Source organism: Ochotona princeps, chromosome 5, assembly GCF_030435755.1.
Source record: "Ochotona princeps isolate mOchPri1 chromosome 5, mOchPri1.hap1, whole genome shotgun sequence".
NCBI classification, from domain to species: domain Eukaryota; kingdom Metazoa; phylum Chordata; class Mammalia; order Lagomorpha; family Ochotonidae; genus Ochotona; species Ochotona princeps.
Window position 1 is genome coordinate 67,987,364 of NC_080836.1, and position 22,120 is coordinate 68,009,483.

The following is a 22,120-nucleotide window of genomic DNA, read 5'->3' on the forward strand; positions in this document are numbered from 1 at the left end:
GGAAAAGCAGCAGAAGCTCCTGGTTTTGGCCTGGCCCTATCCCAACCATTACAGCCACTTAGGAAGTAAACCAGTGCATAGAAGATTTCTCTGTCTCTTTCTCTTTCTCTCTCTCTCTCTCTCTCTCTCTCTCTTTCTCTCTCTCTCTCCTTCTCTCTCCATCTCTCCCTCTCTCCATCTTTCTCTATGCAACCCTGCCTTTCAAGTAAATCTTTTACCAAAACTGACAAATTATATGAATATGTGCTTCTTAAAAGATATAAACTGGTCAAGAAATAGATGAAAAAAAGTTCTATACTATTAATCATCAGGGAAGTGAGCTAAAAACCACAATGAGATGTCATCTAACCCTACTCAGAATGGCTATTATCAAAAACACACAAAAAATGTTGATAAGGATGAAGAGAAAACTTTTTCACTGTTGGTAGGGTGCACTAATTTATTAGTACATCCACTACAGAAAACAATATGAAAGTTCTTCAAACTAAAAACATATACAACTAACTATCCCAAAGCTGGGCATATTAAGGGTACATTTCTAAAAGTTAGTAGTAAAGGGAGTTACAAGATAAATTTTAGTTTAAAAATTTTGAGATCCACTTAAAGTTTTCTCATAATTAATATCTGCATGAACTTTTTTGAAGACCTGTGTATATGGATTTTAAAATTTTGCAAGAAAATAGACATCATTCTATTCCATTTCTACAAACATTGGAAGTACTTTCATATGTCTAAAGGTACAAAATCAGTATTATCTAAGATACACAGCACTCAGAGACTCACTGCTGCACTAATCACAATAACCAAGATATGGAATCAAACAATGTGCTCATTGACAGATGAATGGGTAAAGAAAAGGAAGGATAAATACACAATGAGCTGTTAGTCAGCCATGAAAATCAATAAAAGTTCATTTGTAGCAACATGAACTTGAAGATACTATGTTAAGTGAATAAGGCAGGCATAGAAAGACATGTGGTTTTCACTCACATGTAAAATCGGAAAATACTTATCTTACAGAAGAAAAATAAAGTAGTGGTTCTTAGAGACTGATTAAGGTAGCAGAGAGGGAGGACAGAGTCATGCTGGACAATGGGTGCTGAATTACAGTTTTTACATATATATATTTATATGATTTATATTTATATTATATATATTTAAAGTTCTGGTGTTCTGCAGGGCAGTAGGGTGACTATATCTTACTATCTAATGTATTATGTATTATATAAAGAACCAAAAAGGAAGAGGCTCCTAACCCAAAGAAATACATTTAATCATGTATTTCATATCCTTAATCGAAGATGAAAATGGAAATAACCCAGATTTGATTGTCACACATTGTATACTCACACATGTACTGATTTATCACATTGTGCTCTATACAAGTTCGAATTATGTCAATTACATATTTTAAATAGGAATTTTTGTTCATCCTTTTGACAAGGTTTGTAAAGGAGCTCACTGGAACATTAGATTAAGTCACTGCTTCGGGTTCTTTGTGGCCAAATGGGCCAAACTGGAAACCATAATGCTAAGGGAAATGAGCCAATCCCAAAAGGTTAAATACCACATGTTTGCCTTAATTTAAGATGACACGATGTTATGTATAACAAGTTATGTTATGAATGTTATATGTTGTGTATAAACCTAAATTGAAATGTCAATGAGGTGGTCACAGAAGGTGGATAAGAAATCGCATTTACTTTTACCATATTGGTTACTTGTTACTATGTCAATTAATTCCATGGTGATGTAAATTTTTGCTGATGGTATGTTGGAGCTTTTAATTGATTGGGATGATAGTCTGCTGGCTCTGTCTTCAGACCAGAGAGTGTATACCTAAGAAGCCGTTGAACTTATCTGGACAATAAGATGCTGGACTCTATGTTTGGTATATGCTTGCAATGGGGGAATCTCAAGTGAACTTGAACTGTGGTTATGCAACAAGGTGGAGGAATCCACCATGGTGGGAGGGTTTGGGGAGGGGTGGGGAGAATCCCAGTACCTATGAAACTGTGTCACATAATACAATGTAATTAATGAATTTAAAATAAAATTAAAAAAAAAAAAAAATAAAAAAAATAAAAAATCTTGGGCCCAAGAAAAAAAAAAAAAAAAAGTCACTGCTTCGGGTACCTGCATTCCAAACCTGACACCCTGTTTAAGTCTTGTCTATTCCACGCTTCCAATGGAGCTCCCCACTAATTTGTCTGGGAGACATTACATGGGGTGCAAGAGATGTTCTATATCTTGACCTAATGTTAGTGATATGAATATAGGAAGTCCTATCGGGCTGAACAACTAAGATTTATGTACCTTATTATGTAGCAATAAAAACATTTTTTAAAGTGACACCCTTGGATTGGGTGTTTGGCCTAACAGTTAAGATGCTGGTTATGACGCCCTTGTTCCAGTGCACACAATCTAGTGTGGACCCTGGGAGGAACTAGTAATGGTTGAACTGATTAGGTTCCTGATCCCCACACAGGAGAGCTAGACTGAGTTCTTAGCTCCCAGCTTCAATCTGGTCCAACCTCAGCTGTTTTGGGCATACAGGAAGTGAACAACTGGATGGGAGCAACTTTATATTCTCTCTCCCTCTCATACTCTCTCCCCATTAAAAAATCAAAAATCATATTGTTTGTTCTAAGTGTATTATATAAACACATGACACCAATATTTAACCTCAGTCTACACTCTTTCAGTCTGTATAACCATCTCACAAATGTATAGTGAGCAGTAAAAATAAACAGTAGAGGCCTTCTAACAATTACTTTGTCATTGTATTGTTTTTTATTGCATGAGGAACCTCAAAACCCTCTGGGCTCCTAAATTTGAGAGTCAGAACACTTGACTGAGTGAGTTGGCACTCCTCCAGCACTCCTCTCCTATACACAACTGCAAGTCCAGTCTAAGCCATTTGCTTTACCTTCCTTTCACTCAATTCTTAATGCATTTTGTCCACTTCCAATGTTAGGTGTTTCCCTCCTTCCTTTAAAAGGTGTTCTCAGCTCTGCCTGCCTCTAGTCCCATCCAGCCAACCAGACCTCTCACATGTGTCATGTGCTCTAAGTACACATCCTTGCTAAGCCAACTCCTCCTATCCTTAGAAATTGCTGACAGCAGCAAGAAAAAGAAAATCTTTAATCTTAGGAACCCTAGCTAAACTGCATTTGCCATTATGAGGTGACATTTGCTCCATTTAGTGAGTATTCATTACAATAAGGCAATATTCATCTTTTCAACACCAGTTCAGCTTTTCTATTAAAAATTATACAGAATTCCTATCATGCACCTGGCGCTGTGTTAAAAAATGTGAATACAAAGATGATTTCACTCAAGGAGCTCATGGTCTTGTGAAGGAGACAGAAGACAAAGACACATTAGTTACAGTTGCTGACTATGAGCTTCCTGCGGCACAGCACTTTAGAATTTATCAAACTCACCTCCTTATCTGACATCCCCCAAACCTAATCTTCAATGTACATCAACATCCATGTAATAACCCAAGCTAAAGCTCTAAGACATCACTTACTTTTCACTTCCTTACACATTTCAAACCTATTCACTCATTACATATCAATGCCTTCACCAAATTATCTTCCAATCCCAACACATATTTTTCATCCCATTACCACCACCTAGCTCAACACCTTATTTCTTGTTCTTTGTATTATTGCAATGATGTTCCAGTAGATCTCCACCCAGAACTTCAACTTCACCTCTGTTATTCTCTTCTCTACTTTGTTGCGACAGAAAACTGTACAAAGTCTATGTCTGTCTCTGTGTTTCTAGGAAGATTTTTACTGTTCATGGAATGGAACAGAAGAGTCTAAAATGATACTATGAGTTAATGATTTGATCAAGGAAGGACAAATCATTATGAACTCTAGTACTAAATTGCGAAATAAGAGTTAACAAAGACAAAGTGCAACCTAAGCAGTCCTGGGTAGGTTTAAGGTTTGAGGAAAATATACACAAAATGATTCCTGAACAAAATTTCAGGTTGTTGGGATCTTGAGCTGATCATGCTGGATTCCATTTTAAGCAGCTGACATGCATACCGTCTACCTTTTGTTAATCAGCTCAAACTATACAGTAAACAAAATCTTCACAACTGATTCACCTTAAATGGCACAGCATACCGCTCTGTCTTTGAAATGTGATAGTGACATTGGGTAATGAACTCAAAGATAGGCAGATAATAGTGTGTGTGAGGAATTTCAGGAAAGAGCTATGAATTGAAAAATTGGCTGCCATTCCTGTGGCATGAGTGAAAAATTCAGCTTTTTCAGCATTAACACAAAGTGGTTATACATTCCTCTCTGGTCTGTGTTGAGGTCATCTCTTTCGCCTCTGTGTGTATGTGGTGTGCAGAGGGGAAGGAAGGGGAGTTGTCTGTGAAAACAGCATGAGTTAGAGGATAAGATCTGGCAGGGGTTTTTTTCCCCCTCCCTTGGTACTGCAAATTGCTCTGTTAATTTTCTACCTCATCATGTGAACAATCTCACATCACCAAATATTCAGAACCAAAAAACAGAAAGTCTACAGACTGAACAAGAAGGAATCTGCCAAATGGCCAAATTTTCAGGGAGTTTCCAGTTCTAAAACATTTTTGTTTAAGCACACTCCAAGCACTATCAAGTTGGAGACCACAGTGGTGTACAAGGTAGGACATGTGAGGTGTGGGTGACATTCACACGTGTTCTCTCACCCACTCAGTCCAAACTCTCACTAATATAGACAATAACCTGGACTGTGAAAAATACTGTGTATGTGGTGGATTTACTAACCACAGAGTTAACACCAAACCCCTAAACACAGCTTTCTGATTGATATTTTTTTTCTTTTATAACACAAGATTGTTGATGTTTATCCCCCTACTTTCCTAACTTTTGAGGACTGGTCATAGAAGTTGGTAAAATTCAGATGTGAAGATACAATGCAGTATGCATTTCTACTTAAAAATCAAAGATGGATTCCCAATAAAACTACTGAATGCATCTTGATAATAGGATGCTGGACTCTGTCATTTTTCATGCCTGCAATGTCAGGATACACTTAAATAGCAGAATGATGGACTGATTGTGAAGGACTATACTATTGTAATAATGGGAGAAGTCGAAGGGGGACTTGGGAAAAGAGGGGAAGAAGAAAATTCTGGAACTCATGAAACTGTATCATGAAATAAAAAAAAAAAAAGGTTGCTAAAATTTAAAACCCAAAATACAGGAAATTTACGTAAATTTTATGACTTCCTAGTGTTAAAAATGTGACTTATAATGGAGCAAGAATTCGCTATATTTTGACTAAATAATAAAGTTCCTATAAGATATCCATAAAAGACATACTGGGTACAAACTGACACTGAGAATGGATTAATTTACTAACCTTCAATTGATAATGAAAAGCACATGATTAAATTTTAAGATGAAAAAATTAACTGAGTCAGGAAGGAAATTTTGTGTTGACTTTGAAAAGTTTGATTCCCTTTGATCCTTACAGCACAATTTCAAAATACATAAAACGACATCTTCCAGGTTAGGACAAGCAATCTAAAGTAAAAGAAGAGACTATAGTGTGTCACTCTCAAAAAAATATCAATGGAACTGTCTAGCAGGCTTCCAAGCCTCCTATTTCATTGATAACAGTTTAATAACCAAAATAACTTTTAAAAAGAAAAATCTGCTCCTGCTACAACTCTGCTCAAACCCCTCATGGCTTTGTATCACACTTGCAGTAAGATAAAGATTTCCTACCAAGATCCACAGCTATTTTAAGAGACAGCTCCAGTCCACTTCTTTAATCACCTTTATTTGTATTTTATCTTCTTTCAGTAAATCTTTGCAGAATATTCCTATATTAGGTAATGAGTTTTGTCCATGTATTATTTGTGGTTTTTTTTTAGAAACTTTGCCTTACAATAACTGTTTATGTATGTATACATGTATGTATTGTGAGAGAGAGAGATTTCCAACTCATTCTGGATTATTCCCTAAATGCCTGCAATGGCCCCTGGGCTTAAACTAGAAGACAACAATTCAATTCATGTTTCCCACTCTGGTGGCAAGAACCAACTCACTTGAGCCATCATTATTGCTGTCTCTTTGGTTTGCATTAGCAGGAAGACAGTGTTAGCAGTGGGAGGCAGGTATGAAATCCAGGCACTCCAATATGTGATAAGGATATCTCAAGTTTTCACTACAAGGCCTGTAACTGTGTTTTCATTTGCTTTAGTAGCATTTTTTATATCCTATCATGCATATTTAATTTGTGTGTGATTTTCTTCAGTAGTTTCTTCTATGAGAATATCTTTATGGTGAACTTTAAATCTTGTATGACAACTTGGCTCGGCATAGAATTATATAGATTACAGATGTTGTAATCCAGCTCTGTAAAGCAATGTTTCTAGCCTCATGTAGCTTGCTACTGTTTTAAAGCTAGCTTTAAGTCTGCTTCTCATTTTTTGTACGTAGTGTGTTCATTTGTTCTTTCATTAGTTTTTGAATATTTATCATACTTATGATCCATATTTCTATGTCCTAAGAATGTATGGAAACCACATGACAGCTCCTACTTACAATTCTGTTTTATAGTTTTTTCTTAATTTTTGCTTTTGTGATTTTTCCTTAATTTGTATTAAGCTTATTTATGTATTTAGAAATATAATTTTCTGGCATTTTTTTATCTTGGAGTAGAATTAACTTTAAATTAATCTTGACACAAATGAAAGCCAAAAGTAGGATTATGAATTATTTTAGCACAAACTATGAAAGTACTATATGTTAAAGAAAAGGACACTTTATTAAGTTTGTATAAGGGCTGGCGTTGTGGGATAGCATGTAAAGCTACAACCTTTAATACCAGCACTTCACGTGGACACTTGTTCAAGTCACAGTTACTTCACTTTCCATCTAGCTCTCTGCTAATGTACCTGAGAAAGCACTGGAGAATGGTCCAAGTATTTGGGTTACTGCACTCATGTGGAAGACCTGGAAGAAGCTTCTGGCTCCTGGTTTCTGCCCAGCTGCTGCAGTCATTTGAGAAGTGAACCAGAGGATGGAAGATTTCTCTTCGTACCTCCCTCTCTTTGTAACTATGCCTTTCAAATAAACAAATCTTTAAGAAAAGCAGTTTATATAAAATGAATATTTTGAAAAAAAACTGCATGGAGTTCAAAAATTTCTATACCAAATATAAACATACTATAATTCTATTTTCTTACAAACTTCTTGAAATATCCATGTATACACCATGTACCACTAAAAAATGTAGAGGGTTAGATGAATACACAAGAATGAAACACTTGAAAGTAAACAAATATTTAAATAAAGTCATCTCAAACCCCAAAAAGATGCACTGAAGAAATAAAGATGGGTTCATTATTAGATGGGCATACGATCTGTCACCATAACAAGTTTGTGAATGTGTCTGTAGGTCAATGCCCTTGCCCAAGCATGTGATAAAAATCACTACAATGCTATTTGGAAAATAATTCTGGCATTATGCAGTTGAATTAAGTATTTATTCCAGGATTCAGCAGTCTCATCCCAAGTATATTTCCTAGGCATACACATGGACATCCAGGGATGCACAAATGTTTACACTGTTCTAAACAGCAAGGAAGTATTGGAATTAACTCAGGTGACCATCCCCGATAAAATTGGATAAATTGTGAAATAATCACATATTACAACATCATATGACAATCAAAATAGATAGATTACAACATCATATGACATTTACAAGGACGAATCTCAGGAACTCTGAAGAAAGTTGTGTATAAATAAAAGGTAATCTTATTTATGTGAGACTCATCAGTTTACAAACCTAGGTATCCTACTGATTACAGATACAAATATGTGGGTAAAAACAACAACAAAAAGGGAGAAATTGATTAAAGCAAATTTTGGATCAGTGGTGTGTCTGGGTGGGGAGAGAGAACAGTAGAGTCAGGAGAAAAGACACAGAAGGCTCAGGATCCTACCTGGGCATAAAGACATCAGTGACAGCTTCTGAAGAAACAGTTCTTGGATGTTTTGTATTAGAAGGGGTGGATTAGGGCTGACACCTTGACTAAACAGGCTGACCTTCTACCCTGTGTTTCCAGAATCCCATATGTGTGTCAGGTCATATCATGGGTGTTCCACTTACACTCCATCTCTCTGCTTATGACCTGGGAAGGCAGCATGTGGTACCCCAAGTCTATGGGACCCTCTTCCCACATGGAAGACCCAGAAGAGGCTCCTGGTTTCAGACCAGATTAGCTCTGACTGTTGCAGCCATTTGGGGGATGAACCAGCAAATGGAAGACCTCTATCTCTCCTTCTCTCTGTAAACCTTAATTTCAAACCAAAAAGAAATAAATATTAAAAAAAAAAAAGAAAGAAAATGTGGGGAGGTGGATGTTGTTGAATTCCAGTACCATGGATTCCTTGATTCCTTGAATGTTCCAAATAGAGAAGTTAAGCAGTAGGAATAAGCTCTGGGCATTCTCACAACTGAATTCTAATAATCCAGGAACCAGAACACATTAGCAGCAAGTTCATTATCTAGATTCATAGAGGAGTGCATATGCACATTACAAATAGTCCTCCTAAAGAGGATAAACAGTGTCATATCCCATATTCAATTATACTTTACATTACTAAGGACAAACAGTTCTTCAGAAAGTTTACTAATTCTTCACATTACACCTTTCTATCTCAATGTTTTTTCAGTTTCTTTCTAAAAAGTCACTTGAGTAAATAGCTTTTGGGGAAAAAAATTTCTTAAGGTGAATATTTATTTGACCTTTTAAGCAGTTATTAGGTTATACCATCTTTAAGCAAAACGATAAAATTGTATTTTTAAAATGCATACAATATGATTCCATTTTTGTTTAAGTGATATGCATAGCTATAGTCATGTATTCAGAAACTTGATAAGATTATGCACCTACTATACTGGAGATACAGTAGTAAAGAAAACCCAGAAAGAAGAAAGTGAATAAGGAAAGGAAGTTTGTGCCAGAAGAGTACGAGATAAGTCACACTGCTAGGGATTTACCCAAATGAGTTGAAAACTTAAGCCCACGCAAAAACCCACACATGAATGCTAACGGCAGTTTTTTTCATAGTTGCCAAAAATGACTAAATAAATTGTAGTACATCCACACAATGGAACATAAGCATTACAGAAAGAAGTGAGCTAGGAGACCACAAAAAGACGTAGCGGAACCTTGAAATGCCTATGGCTAAGTGAAAGAGCCAGTCTAAAAAGACTACCTCCTTTGTGACTCCAACTGCATGACCTTCTGGAAAAGGCAGATCCATAAAGAGGAAATAATGAGTAGTTTCAGGTGGTTAGGTAAAAAGGGAGGGTTGGGGGATAGGAGGTTGTTAAAGTCAAAGGAATCTTTCCGTATGATCCTGTAATGACGGACACCTGACATGCATTTGTTAAACCCTGCAGAATTTTACAACACATTGATCCTTAATAATGTGTCAATATTAGTTCATCAACTGAAACAAGCATACTACACACAACTAGTTACTAGTATAAAACTGGGAGGGTGTGGATGGAGAGGAAGTATTTTGGAACTATTTAAAAATTTTATCACAAGTTTTAGTTTTTTATTTATTTTAAAAAGCAAATTTCTTAAATCTCACATACACAATTCTAAGAGCACGAAGTATTCTCCATCTTATTCTCCTTTTTTTCTCTTATTTTTTACAATGACATGCTTTTAATTTACTTTACAATCACAAGCTTAATCCTCTACTAAATGCAGAATTCAACAGGTAATAAGTAGAAAAATTACTGTTCCTTCGAAGCACAGACAACAATCAAATCTCAAAATTTCACTCACATACATTACTTTTTTTGTACTCTGTATTGGTTACTATAAATCAAGGAAAACATGAGATTTGTCTTTTGGGGACTGGCACTCTACTTTCAGAGAGCTCAACATCTGTATAAACCTAAAACCTCCAAAAAATAAGGTCTGCACTATTTTTTATAGTCCAGAATAAGGCACAGCGTTCTTGTAATATCTATGGCAGATATTTATTTCAAGCATGTTTTAACAAAGATTTATTACATGCTTGGTAAACAAAGTGTTCAATGCTCTTCACATCTCTCTAGGATGGGCACAAATGTTCTTCTTAACCAACTAAAGAAACTTGAACCCAGACACCATAAATCTCTATGTAACAAGTAACTGGAAGAGCCAGCATTTGAACTCAATGCAATACATGCCCCAGGAGTTGACATGAGGCAGCTCCCACCAATGGTTTGTCAAAATGAGCTAGACAATGGTATTCACAGCATCTGCCCTGAAACTTGCTTTAAACCTACCATGCGATCATTTCACTGTTGTCTTTCATAGCAATGCCTTCCAAATTCTTCCTGGAAGTAGATTTAATATATATGTATTTGAAATGATAACATCTTCCCTTCCTTTTCATATTCTGATGTGACTCATTAAAGTATTTAACTCAACAGATAGTGCTCAACTGAAAATTCTAGAAATTTATCTTGAGAAAATTGGCATGGGCCCGGCGGCGTCGCCTAGCGGCTAAAGTCCTCGCCTTGAAGGCCCCGGGATCCCATATGGGCGCCGGTTCTAATCCCGGCAGCTCCACTTCCCATCCAGCTCCCTGCTTGTGCCCTGGGAGGGCAGTTGAGGACGGCCCAATGCATTGGGACACTGCACCCGCGTGGGAGACCTGGAGGAGGTTCCGGGTTCCCGGCTTCAGATCGGAGCGCATCGGCCCATTGCGGCTCACTTGGGGGGTGAATCATCGGACGGAGGATCTTCCTCTCTGTCTCTCCTCCTCTGTGTATATCTGGCTGTAATGAAATGAATAAATCTTAAAAAAAAAAAAAAAAAAAAAGAGAGAGAAAATTGGCAGCAATTCCAAAGTAATCTGCCTGTCTCTCTACATGAAAGACTGGACTTACTGATGACAACAGGAAGAAAGTAACCGCTGAGACTCTGGCAGCCCCCATCATCTCACTGGAGACCTTGGTCCCCTCACTTATCTTTCCTCCTTTAATCATTTTGCTAACTTCCCAACTGGGAAAGGCACTTTGGGGCTCTAAAGAGTTCTTAGCACAAGCAGCCTCTTGAATAAATGTCTCTTCTCTAGCATGAGCTCTGCTCTCGGATGAATTGGTTCTGCAGTGTCAGGAAGCCTGGGCCAATTTTAACAGATACCAAACACAGTTAATTAATGTATTGAAACCAGGGACCTCAGCTGTTTGATAAAGCCCCAAAATAAATCTTATCCCTAACTTAGTTTCCTAGGTGCCATTTAGTTTGTTCCTTTTTGTTACAATTGTTAGTATATATTATGTGTTAACAGTTCCTAGAGGATGGGCCCAGCACAACAGCATAGGGTTAAAGTCCTCGCTTTGAACACCCCGGAATCCCATATGGGCATTGGTTCTAATCCCGGCAGCTCCACTTCCCATCCAATTCCCTGCCTGTGGCCTGGGAAAGCAGTTGAGGACGGCCCAGTGCTTTGCGACCCTGCACCCACGTGGGAGACCCAGAAGAATCTCCTGGCTCCTGGTTTCACATTGGCTCAGCTCCAACCACTGCAGCCACTCGGGAAGTGAACCATCAGAAGGAAGATCTTTCTCTGTCTCTCCTTCTCTCTGTATATCTGCCTTTCCAATAAAAATAAATAAATTTTAAAAAATAATAAAATAAAAAAGAAGTCATAGAGGATGAAAATATTCAAACAAGATAAGCACAACGTCAATAGTTTCTTAATAAAAGCTTTTCTTCATTTTTGTGGAACACAGGAGAACTTTGTCTTATCAAAAAAAATTATACTATAAAGAAAAACTTCGTGGGAATAGGACAGGTTAGAAAAAAAGCATAAAATGCAGGTTTGTTTCTGTGTAAAGTCATGGCTGATAATGATCTTTATTACTTTCTATTATGTTCTGAATTATTAAAAAATGAAATAAAAATGCAGAAACACGAGGAAAAAAGCAAGGTTTTTTTCCCCAGCCCCCAATAGCGTAATTAGCTGAAGACAGCAAGGACAGGGAGGGTTAAGAAAGGATGCTTAACTCAAACGGTTCAATAGGAATGAGAATTTTAGTTGTCTATTACAAATTAGGGTGACTATAATGATCATGAATTGCATATTTCTCTTTAAAAATCACAGAAGATGGGTTTTGAATATGTTCACTGTAAGGAAGTGTTAAATATTTGAGCAGATGATATGTTTTTTTTTCTATTTTATTTTTTTTTATTCATTGATTACATTGTATTATGTGATACAGTTTCGTTGGAACTGTGAATCACCCCACCCCTCCCCCCGCCCTCCCCCCCATGTGGAATATTCCACCTTGTTGCATATTCACTGATCAAGTACAGTTGAGATTCCCTCTTTGCAAGCATAAACTAAACATAGAGTCCAACATCTTATAGTCCAATCTAGTTCCTCAGCTTCCTGGGGAGACCCTGTCCGTTCCGAGGACAGAACCATCAGATTATCAACCCAATCAATTAAAGGCTCCAACATACCCTCAGCAACAATTAACTTCGTTGTGTAACTAATAGTTATAGTATTGAGTAACCAGTATGTTAAAAACAATTGCAATTTCTTAACCATGAGGAGATGATATGTTAACCTGATTGGACATTATGCAGTATTTACAGGTACAGAACTATCGCATGGTATGCCATAAAGGCATAGAATTTCATGAATCTGTTAAAAACAATATTTAAAAACTATCTTCATCAAATTGTTGGTTGACTTCCTCATCTATAGTAGATCACTAGAGGAAGGTCACAAAAGGAGGTTAATCTACCTTCAAATAGCTGTGACCTCATTAGACACATTCAGTGAGGTATAAGGTGATAAACCATTAACTAAAAGCCTGCTCTCTGTCAGAATAAAAGCTGCAGTCTTCCTCACAACTCCAAAAAGCCATTAACAAATCACCCTCATTTACATTAACAGATTTAGACACTCAGAAAGATGAAGTGACTTGCTCAAAGCCACATTTTGAGGGTCAGAATTATAACCCAAACCCTCTTAACAGCAAAGACCATGCATTATCTATCTTATGTTTCACTGTGCCTCTAGTACAGTGATTTATAGGATCTTCATTTTTTGGGTTGTGATCAGTAAACATTCCCTAAAGGGTCAAATACTGCACACACACACACACACACACACACTACAAACATTTTTATTTCAGGCTCTGTAGGCCTTATGATCTCTGTCCCAACTTCCCAACTCAATAGGTGCAAAAGAAGTCATAGAAAATATACCAATGAATATGCCTGTGTTCAGATAAAACATAAACATCCTGTGTCACAAGCATTATTCTTAAATCTTATTTCATCATTTAAAAATGTTTGCTCTCGGGCCTGGCGCGATAGTGTAATGGTTAAGGTCCTCAGCTTGCACACCCAGGATCCCATACGGGGCGTCGGTTTTAATCTTGGCAGCCCTGCTTCCCATCCAGCTCCCTGCTTGTGGCCTGGGAAAGCAGTCAAGGACAGCCCAAAGCCTAGGGACCCTGCCCCCGTGTGGGAGACTAAGAAGAAGCTCTTGGCTCCTGGCTTCGGATTGGCTCAGCTCCAGCCGTTGTGGCCGTTTGGGGAGTGAATCATTAGATGAAAGATCTTTCTCTCTGTCTCTCCTTCTCTCTGTATATCTGACTTCCCAATAAAAAACAAATAGATAAAAAAAAATGCTCTCTCCAACCACATAGAATATAAAATCTACTTTTGGTCAGGAGTCACACAAAACACAAGCATTGACCATTTGACTGTAAGCCATCAAGGGCCAACCCATGATGTAGGCTTACTGATTAGAACACTAAGCTAATGAGGTAAACAATAACGTGAAAAATTGATGTGCACTACGAAACATCCTGTCTTGATGGCAACATGTGATTTCCCCACCTCTGGCTGACAGTCTTGCAGATGTGTGGGTAATCAGGAGGGTAAAAACGGCTTAGTTCAATCCAAATAATAGAAAAATCCATATTTATCATATTTATATCCCTCTCAGTAACAACAAGCACATTTCCACTATAATCTAGATTCAATTTTCTAAAAATGTACTTATTGTAAGTTTGTGATTTTAAAAATGCCTCACTCACTGAGAAATGGCACAAGGTATTTTTAATGTTATACGTGTTATATAGGCACTCAGCAACTACTACACAACCCATGTTCTAAGTTTATCACACAGCACCTCTAGGTTTAGCTCTGTATTAACCTGCCTTTCATTCTTTAGATCCCTGACTTACTCCATTCATTCATCTCTTTAATCAATAAACATTTACACAGCAACTGTAAGAGGTCTACCTTACACTGGGAACTGCAAATTCAAAGGTGAATACAAAATACTTCCTCAAAAACCTCCGAGTTTAGGGAAAAGATAACCATGCAGAAACAACAATATCACAGACTATATTAAATGTCACGTGCACAGATATGTCTGGGTGCCATGGAAACACGGAGATGGGCTCGGCTTGAGAGAACCTAAGCAATGGGGGTGAGCAGTAGTACTGAACACTTCTTACAGATTTGAACCAAACTGGGAAGGATGCTTATGCCTGTGACATTTCCTTATGAGATGGGAACAAGCCTCACTGTTACTTGAAAATCAAAGGCAAATGAGGACTGAAAGACAGCTAAGAAATTACTGTCCTTTCTATTTCTGCTTCAGAGGTGTTCAATTTAATCACAGCTTGTTAATAAACTATGTGTAAGTCACACATACATTCCCTTTCATTTACAGTGATGTATTCTTATATACTTCATACCAGCTATAAGAGAGGATTGGAAAGTTCTCACTATGAAGTTATTATAAATATTGCAGGCGATAAATATGCCATTTGTCTTGACTTTCTTACCATACAATGTACACATGAATAAGAAAATGAATATAAAAATGTTATTTTTAAAAATTAAAAAAATCCTCGTAAGAAAGCAAAGATTGGTTAATAAAAACAAGCATAACATTTTAAAACACAGAACTCAGAATTTTGTTCCTTTAACTTGGCTAGAAAATAATATAAATGACCTTTCAAAGGTTCATAGAACAGATATAGAGAAACTATCAATTTTAAAGTGTATGATTAATCTTTTAATTCTATCTGCCAGGAACTTTTTAGAGTATTCTTGTGTGAGGGGGTCAATGCTTGTATTTGTGGTGCTTTTTTTTTTTCATTGAGTTTAAGACATTGACATTCACATTGTCTGAAAAAGGAGAATGCATTCTCACCTGAAGGACTTTCCTAATTCTTTTTAGATTGTGTATCAACAGCAGGTTTTTCTCTTTGGAAACACGGCCTAACTGTTCATCCAGTTGTATTAGCAAGTTTTGAAGAAGAATTGTTGCCATGGTTTCATTGTTAGAAGCTGCCTCCCTGAAAAATAAAGTGTTATTACACAACAGGAAACAACTTTGTAAGACATCTACATTTTTACCATGCTAATTCAAAGGTGATAAATCTATTCCACAGTGACATTTAAATGTTTTCAAAAGTTAAATTGGATGTATAGAAACTTGCTATATCACTAGCCATTAGAGAACTGCAAATTAAAATGACAATAAGAGACTGTTTTATACTCATTAAGATGACTACCATTATAAAAACAAAATAATTCATAGTAAAGATATTAAAAAGTCAATTCTTGCGCAGTACCAGTGGGAATGAAAAAATGGTGCAGCCACTGTGGAAAAGCACAGCAGTTACTCAAAATATTCATCATAAAATTAACATATGATCCAGAAACTTCACATCTGGATATAACCAAAAAAACCTAAAATCAAAAACTTGAACTTGTTCATATACCAACATTCACAGTAACGTCATTAGCAATCACCAAATGAAAACATTGACAGATCGCAGATTGGACTAGATCAAACATAAAGTAAAATTTACATTGAAGCCTCAAAAAGGAAGAAAAATCTAAAATACACGAAAACATGAACTGGAAAACACTACACCAAGTCAAACGTCAGTCACAGAAACCAACACTGTTTTTTATGCACTTATTTAAAGTACCTAGTGTAGCACAATTCATAGAGGCAGCAAATAAAATGAATGGTGGTTGCCAGGGGTTGCCTTTGGAAGGAACTGGGAGTTACTGCTGAGTGAGTGTAGAGACTCAAGTTGGGAAGCAGGACATGTGCAGATAAGTGATGGTGATGGTTGCAGAACAGTATGGATACACTGAATGCCACTGAACAGAACACCTCAAAACTGCACTTTACAATATGTGTACTTTTGTCACAATATGAGAATGATGACTCAAGAAAAAACAATTAAATTGTATACAATAGACAGCTTTGAAGGAGATTTGTGAATTGGGTAGTCTGACATAAAGGAAGCTTTGGGGAGGTACTTCATATACATGTAAAATCTTAAGAGGATCTGAGAAGGCATAGCAAATGTTGAGCACGTTATTTCCCTTCAAGTTGCTCAAATCTAGCAGTACAGAGGGAGGGAGCAAGGCAGAGGGAGCTTGCTGTGGAAATGGGTAGATTGAGAGCATTCTGAGGGGACTGAGGTTCCTGGAGAAGGCAGCACGAGATTTTCTAAGAAATAAAACACACACAACATACACCTTACATTGAGTGTGTGTGAAATGCAGAACTGATATAAACAATTGTTTCATATATGAATAATTGTTGGAGTACAAAAAAAGTAAAGCACCAAAACTTTCACGTTTTCATCTACAATGAAAGGATTCATTTACAATCTCCATTCCCCTCCTTTGATAAAGTTTTTAAGTCTTGAGGTAGTTCCTACAGAAAAAATCGACATGGACAGAGCAGGAAATATTTGGTGCATCAATGTCTAGGGCACAGTATGTGTGATCCTACCAGTCTTGATTCTCAATCCACTGGGCCAGCAGATGTCGAATTTCCATAGGGAAGTTGTCATCATAGAATTGATCCACTTGCTCCAAAAACTTGAATTCTAACTGTTGGACTTGATTCCACTGAGACATGCTATAAAAGAAGGAATAAGGTTGGCGTTTCAAAGTGCTGTTGATTGATAGCTGTAGTGCATGTTTTCTTCTCTGATTTCAAATGATGCAAAAGTTATTGCTAACTGGGAAAAAAGTTCTCTTATTTTATAATCCCCCAGTTAAAGACAGAAAGAAGTGATGTCAATCCAAAGATACAGCAATTCCTTTACATGTTTCCTCATGCCTTCTTCCTCTACCCAAGCCCACATCCTTACTTGCCCTATCGACATCTCTGTTCTACTGTCTCTGGGAAGACTTTGCTCCTCTTACAGAATGCACTTCCAACCGGCCACACAATTTTACATCTCAACAAACTCCTTCCCTGTCCTTTGCTCCTTCTGCGTTATTAGACAAGGAGGAACTTGAAGGCAAATTTTCTGTACCTCCTAATACTGTCACAGCTTTGTAATGTAAAAAATACCCAATAAATCTTCTTTCATGTGAAACTGCTTTCCTAAAAATTTCAGACTTGCTAGTTTCTAGAACAAGTTTTATTTTGCTGACCCCTAGGCTAATTCTATCTTGGCTTCCTGAAGAATTTCATGTATGCATTTTGAGTTAGTTCATGATATTTCCGAATCAATATTTTATTCCTCTCTGTGATAATTTACTATAGCTAGGCAAAATTCTAAAGTCTACCTTTCTCTCCAATGTGCCTCACACAGTGATTAAATCTTCAAGTTTCTTGAAGAAGCAAGACCCCACACAAGTTTAGTAGTCTGTCATAAAAAAGTGTGCATTTTCTCCTATTTTCAGAGAAATGAACATGACATCTCCTTGAAACTGCAGTATTTTACTTTTTTTCATGAACTTTAGGACTTTTTATTTGTTTTGTTTAATGAATTATTTTTATTGGAAAGGCAGATTTACAGAGAGAAGGAGAGCCAGAAAGATCTTCCATCTGCTGGTTCATGCCCCTGGTGACCAGAATGGCCAGAGCGGAACCAATCTGAAGCCAGGAACCAGGAGCTTCTTCTGGATCTCCCACGTGGGTGCAGGGTCCCAGGATTCTGGGCCACCCTCTACTGCTTTCCCAGGCCACAAGCAGGGAGCTGGAAAGTAAGTGGAACAGCTGGGATAAAAACTGGTACCCAAAAGGGGTTCTGGATACAAGGTAAGGACTTTAGCCACTAGGTGACTGCACTGGGTCCCAGTATTTTACTTTTTAAAAGCCAAATTTTTATTGTTTTTCAGCAATACTAGGTCAAAGAAAAAAGTTTCTTTTACATAATTAACCACAACTGTGGTATTTCTATAAGTCTCCCAGTTATGTTAAGATTTGCTTTCAGCCATAGAACATCAAGATAATACATTTTATCTATGCATTCTCCAGGTTTCTACTAGCACAATTTCCATGAGTTCGTAGATGATCTAAAATGCATAGAAAGAAGATCATTGCCAATATTTTTACAGGGAAAACAATTGAAAAAAGAAAAAAATGTTTACTTTTCAGAATGTTATTTCTGAAGACCTCTACAGATGGCACTTCTAGGCAGGTTGTAAGTGATTAATAAATGTTTGTTAAATCAAGTGTGAATGACACTCCTGCTATCACAATGAATAAAAGAAGACAGATGGTAAGCATTTCCCCACTTTTTAAAAAGGAATAACAAACAAAAACCATGAGGGCCAAACAGGTGAAATGATCCTTGCCTGGGATGCTATGACTCAAAATGGATGGATATGAAGTTTCTCAAGTTCACCCAGTTATCTAATATGACACACACATCTTCCACGTAAAGTGGCCCATTCCTTCCCACACTGCTGTCAACACTGTCCCGCCAGAGTGCCATCAGCTTCTTCAAAACCACAGGATGAAAGCTAAAAGCAGCATTAAAATTTTAATGACTATCGTTACATCTTTCCTATGACTTGGATACAAATCTAATTTTCTAAAAAAGTAACTTCTCTTAAAAAGCAGTTCACCCCTAAGATGGGAGCCTTCCTTTCACACAGCTAACCTCAAGGCTGAAACAGAGGGGAAAAATACGGAATTTGTAAACGTACTTCAAAGTATTCAAGGAAAAACACAAATATTTTGCTACAAAAAAAAAAAAAGTCCAAATCTGTGCATTTTCCATTAACTCTGAAAATCTCTTGTATACAAGGATTTCAATTTTTTTTCCCCACCAAAATGAACATCTTTAGTTCCTCCATGTTCCACGCCCATCGGCAAGTGCGTGTGTGTGTGCGCGTGTGTGTGTGTATGCGTGTGTGTGTGTGTGTGTGTGTAGGGGCGGGGATTCTTCTCGGCTTTCCCGCTCTACAGCGTTGGTTCTCCTACCCCACGAGAGGAGCTGTCTGGGAGCCAGCGACGCCCCCGAGCTCTGGATCCCACGGCCTGCCAACGGCCACGACCCTCCTCAGACCGTCGGGGTGCGGGGCGCTCAGCAGGGCGCAGCCACCCGCCCACAGCCCTGGCTGCTGCGGTTCTCCTAGGACCCCAGAGCGGCAGTCCCGGACTCCCGGCCGCCGGGGCCCTCGGGGTAAGTGGACGGCCGGACGTGGGCCCCGGCCGGCGGCCACGCCTCCGCCGCGGCCCCGAGGCCCTCCCGAGCGCCCCCTCCGCCCCCGCGGCACCTGGCCGTCTCCTCACGCGGGCCCGCGGCGCGGGGAGAGGCGGCTCCACGGGGCGGGCTGCCCTACTTACGCGGCGCTGCCTCGGCCCCGCTCCAGGGCCCGCGCTCCCCGCCACAGCCAGAGTCGCCCCTCAGGGTGCCGGGCCAGCGCTGCCAGCGGCGGGACATTTGCATTTCCCCTCCCACTTGAGGCTTTCCTGTGCGTCAGGGGTTTGAGTCCTTGGGACTTTACTCGGTCGCTATCCACCCACTCTCTAGTCTCGGAGTGAGGGGCACGGGGAGCTGTCCCCGACCCCGCTGACGCCTCTCTCCGTGGGGCGCCCTCTTCCAGCCACCTCCCGACTGCAGGGGCCCGAGCGCACCGAAAGAAATGCAAGGGTAGTCCCACACCTCCCGTTTTCACCAGTGATGTGTTCCCACTCCACACACACACACACTCTCTCTCTCTCTCTCTCTCTCTCTCTCTCTCTCTCTCTCTCTCTCTCTCTCTCTCTCTCACATCCCACATCCCACATCCCACATCCCACATCCCACATCCCACATCCCACATCCCACATCCCACATCCCACATCCCACGAATTCGAAATCCCCTGCAAACTTCCACACCTACTGCCCCACTGGCCGCCTTCGCCTTGCATGTGGCAGGCCCAGCCCTCCTCTGCGATGAAGCAGAGGCAGCCGGGGAGTTCACTGTGCCGCACACACCAGCTGCTGGCTCCAGAAACACGACCTCAAGGGCCACCCCTGTGTAGCCCTCAGAGGTGCCTCCCCGTACTGGCTTCGGTGGCCTCGGTGGCCTCGGCGTCGTCCTTCTCTCTGTACCTAGTCGCTATGGTGTGGTGTCACCACCCCACCTCCTGCCTTTGTGACCCAGGCAGGTTCTAGAAGGGCTGAAGGGAGCCTTGGTCCCACCTGGTTCCAAATACCTCTGGCAGGCCCTGTTGCCAGAGGGTAACCACAGTCACTCAAAAAATTAAGACACCTATGGGAAGGAGAGCACCCAGTGTTTGCTTTCCCGCATCTGTAGTATTAATTCATTTTTTTTCCGAGCTGGTAGTTAACTCTAGCATTCTACAGAGACCCCCTGCAATAACGAACGACTAAGGCAAGCTGACTAAAAGCTAGGTAGAAAGCCAGAGCTATTTGATAATACTTGCCTAGAGCCCTAGGCCAGTGTAGAAATTCTATTTCCCACTCACCTGACCAGTCCTCTGGATTCTTCTCCTGTCCCATATGACATCTCATCATGTGCTAAAATGTACCCTGCTTCCTTGTCTTCCCCACTCCTTCATAACTTAGTCAATCCCACAGTCACATGTTCCATGTCCCCCTAAATTTAACTGATCAAGTAAGATTTGGTCCTGGCTGCTCCAGCCCTGGGCTGTTTCTAGGAGCTTATGGTGATTTCATAAACAACTGGGCAGTCTAGTTGTCTTCTAGGGAAGGGTCACTGTTAAAAGGAAGTCCAAATTTAATCACTACAAGCTCTATCCAGGAGACATGTCCCCTACAAGATTCTGTGCAGGCAAGTGTCTTCTGCTGCCTAAGCAAACATCTAACCTTTCATTACCGATGCTTGCTTCAACTGGGAAGTCCTCCTGCAACCTGTCCGCCTACAGAAATTGTATCATCTTGCAGGAAGTTACTGGAACCCGGAACCCCACAGTAACCTTCCCTGCTCTGAATTCTTGCTACAATTCTACCCAAGCTACCACTGCCCAAGAGAAAGAAAGTATAAGGCAGATTCACAATTTAACAATCTAAAACCCACTTTAAAAGGTCGTTTAAAAGGGGGAAAGGGAATTTAAAAGGGGAAAAGGGAACAAGTAGAGTTAATTGTGATACTGTAACTAACCTAACACATACAGACATATGAACATTTCAGCATATTGAATACAGAAAAGTACTTCAAAATGTTCATGGAAAATGATATTAAAAGCTGAGTTCATTTGATGCAAAAAATTCTGAAACCCATGAATAGTTTTTGGTTTTTAGATTTATCTTTTATTTGAAATGCAGAGTTACATTCCCCAAACGGGCACAACAGCCGGAGCTGTGCTGGATTGAAGTTGGGAGTCAGGAACTTCTTCCAGGTCTCCCACACAGGTGCAGGGATTCAAGGACTTAGGCGTTCCTATGTTGCTTTCCCAAGACACAAACAGGAAACTGAATCAGAAGTTGAGCTATCAGGACTCGAACTAGCACCCCTATGAGATGCTGGAACTATGGAGGGAGGCTTAACTGGCTATGCCACGTCATCAGGTCCTGCATAGTTGTTTTGTTTTGTTTTAATGATGAGTATTTATTTTCAAGAACTGCTTGAAGATTCTGTAGCATATATTTCAAAATTTGTGCACCAAAATAAGCCTTTGATTCCATTTTCCATGAACTTTTCAAAGTACCCTCATACTTTGCATTTCTTATTTCTTACTAAGTCTCTGAGCCATGGTGCGTACGTGTTTGGCATACACAAGACATCTCATTTTGGATAGCCTGTATTATCCAAATGCTTAATAGCCAGCCACATGTGGTTCCT

At 39.2% G+C, this 22,120-nt stretch overlaps 1 protein-coding gene across 5 annotated transcripts in view; it reads right to left on the reverse strand.

Annotated features, from left to right (window-relative positions):
• Positions 1–22,120, reverse strand: part of STAT4 (signal transducer and activator of transcription 4) — a 126,767-nt gene that overhangs the window by 82,085 nt on the left and 22,562 nt on the right. For 2 of the 5 annotated variants that reach the window (XM_004576967.3, XM_058664740.1), the window contains exons 3-4: positions 16,857–16,985; positions 15,249–15,393 (exon numbers count right to left, since the gene is read on the reverse strand). In XM_004576967.3, coding sequence (XP_004577024.1) covers positions 15,249–15,393; positions 16,857–16,984 — 273 coding nt within the window. In that variant the 5' untranslated portion in view covers position 16,985. Of the gene's footprint in view, positions 1–15,248; positions 15,394–16,856; positions 16,986–19,655; positions 19,766–20,190; positions 20,256–22,120 lie in introns of those variants that run through there. The other 3 variants (XM_058664738.1, XM_058664737.1, XM_058664741.1) reach the window with 3 other exon arrangements.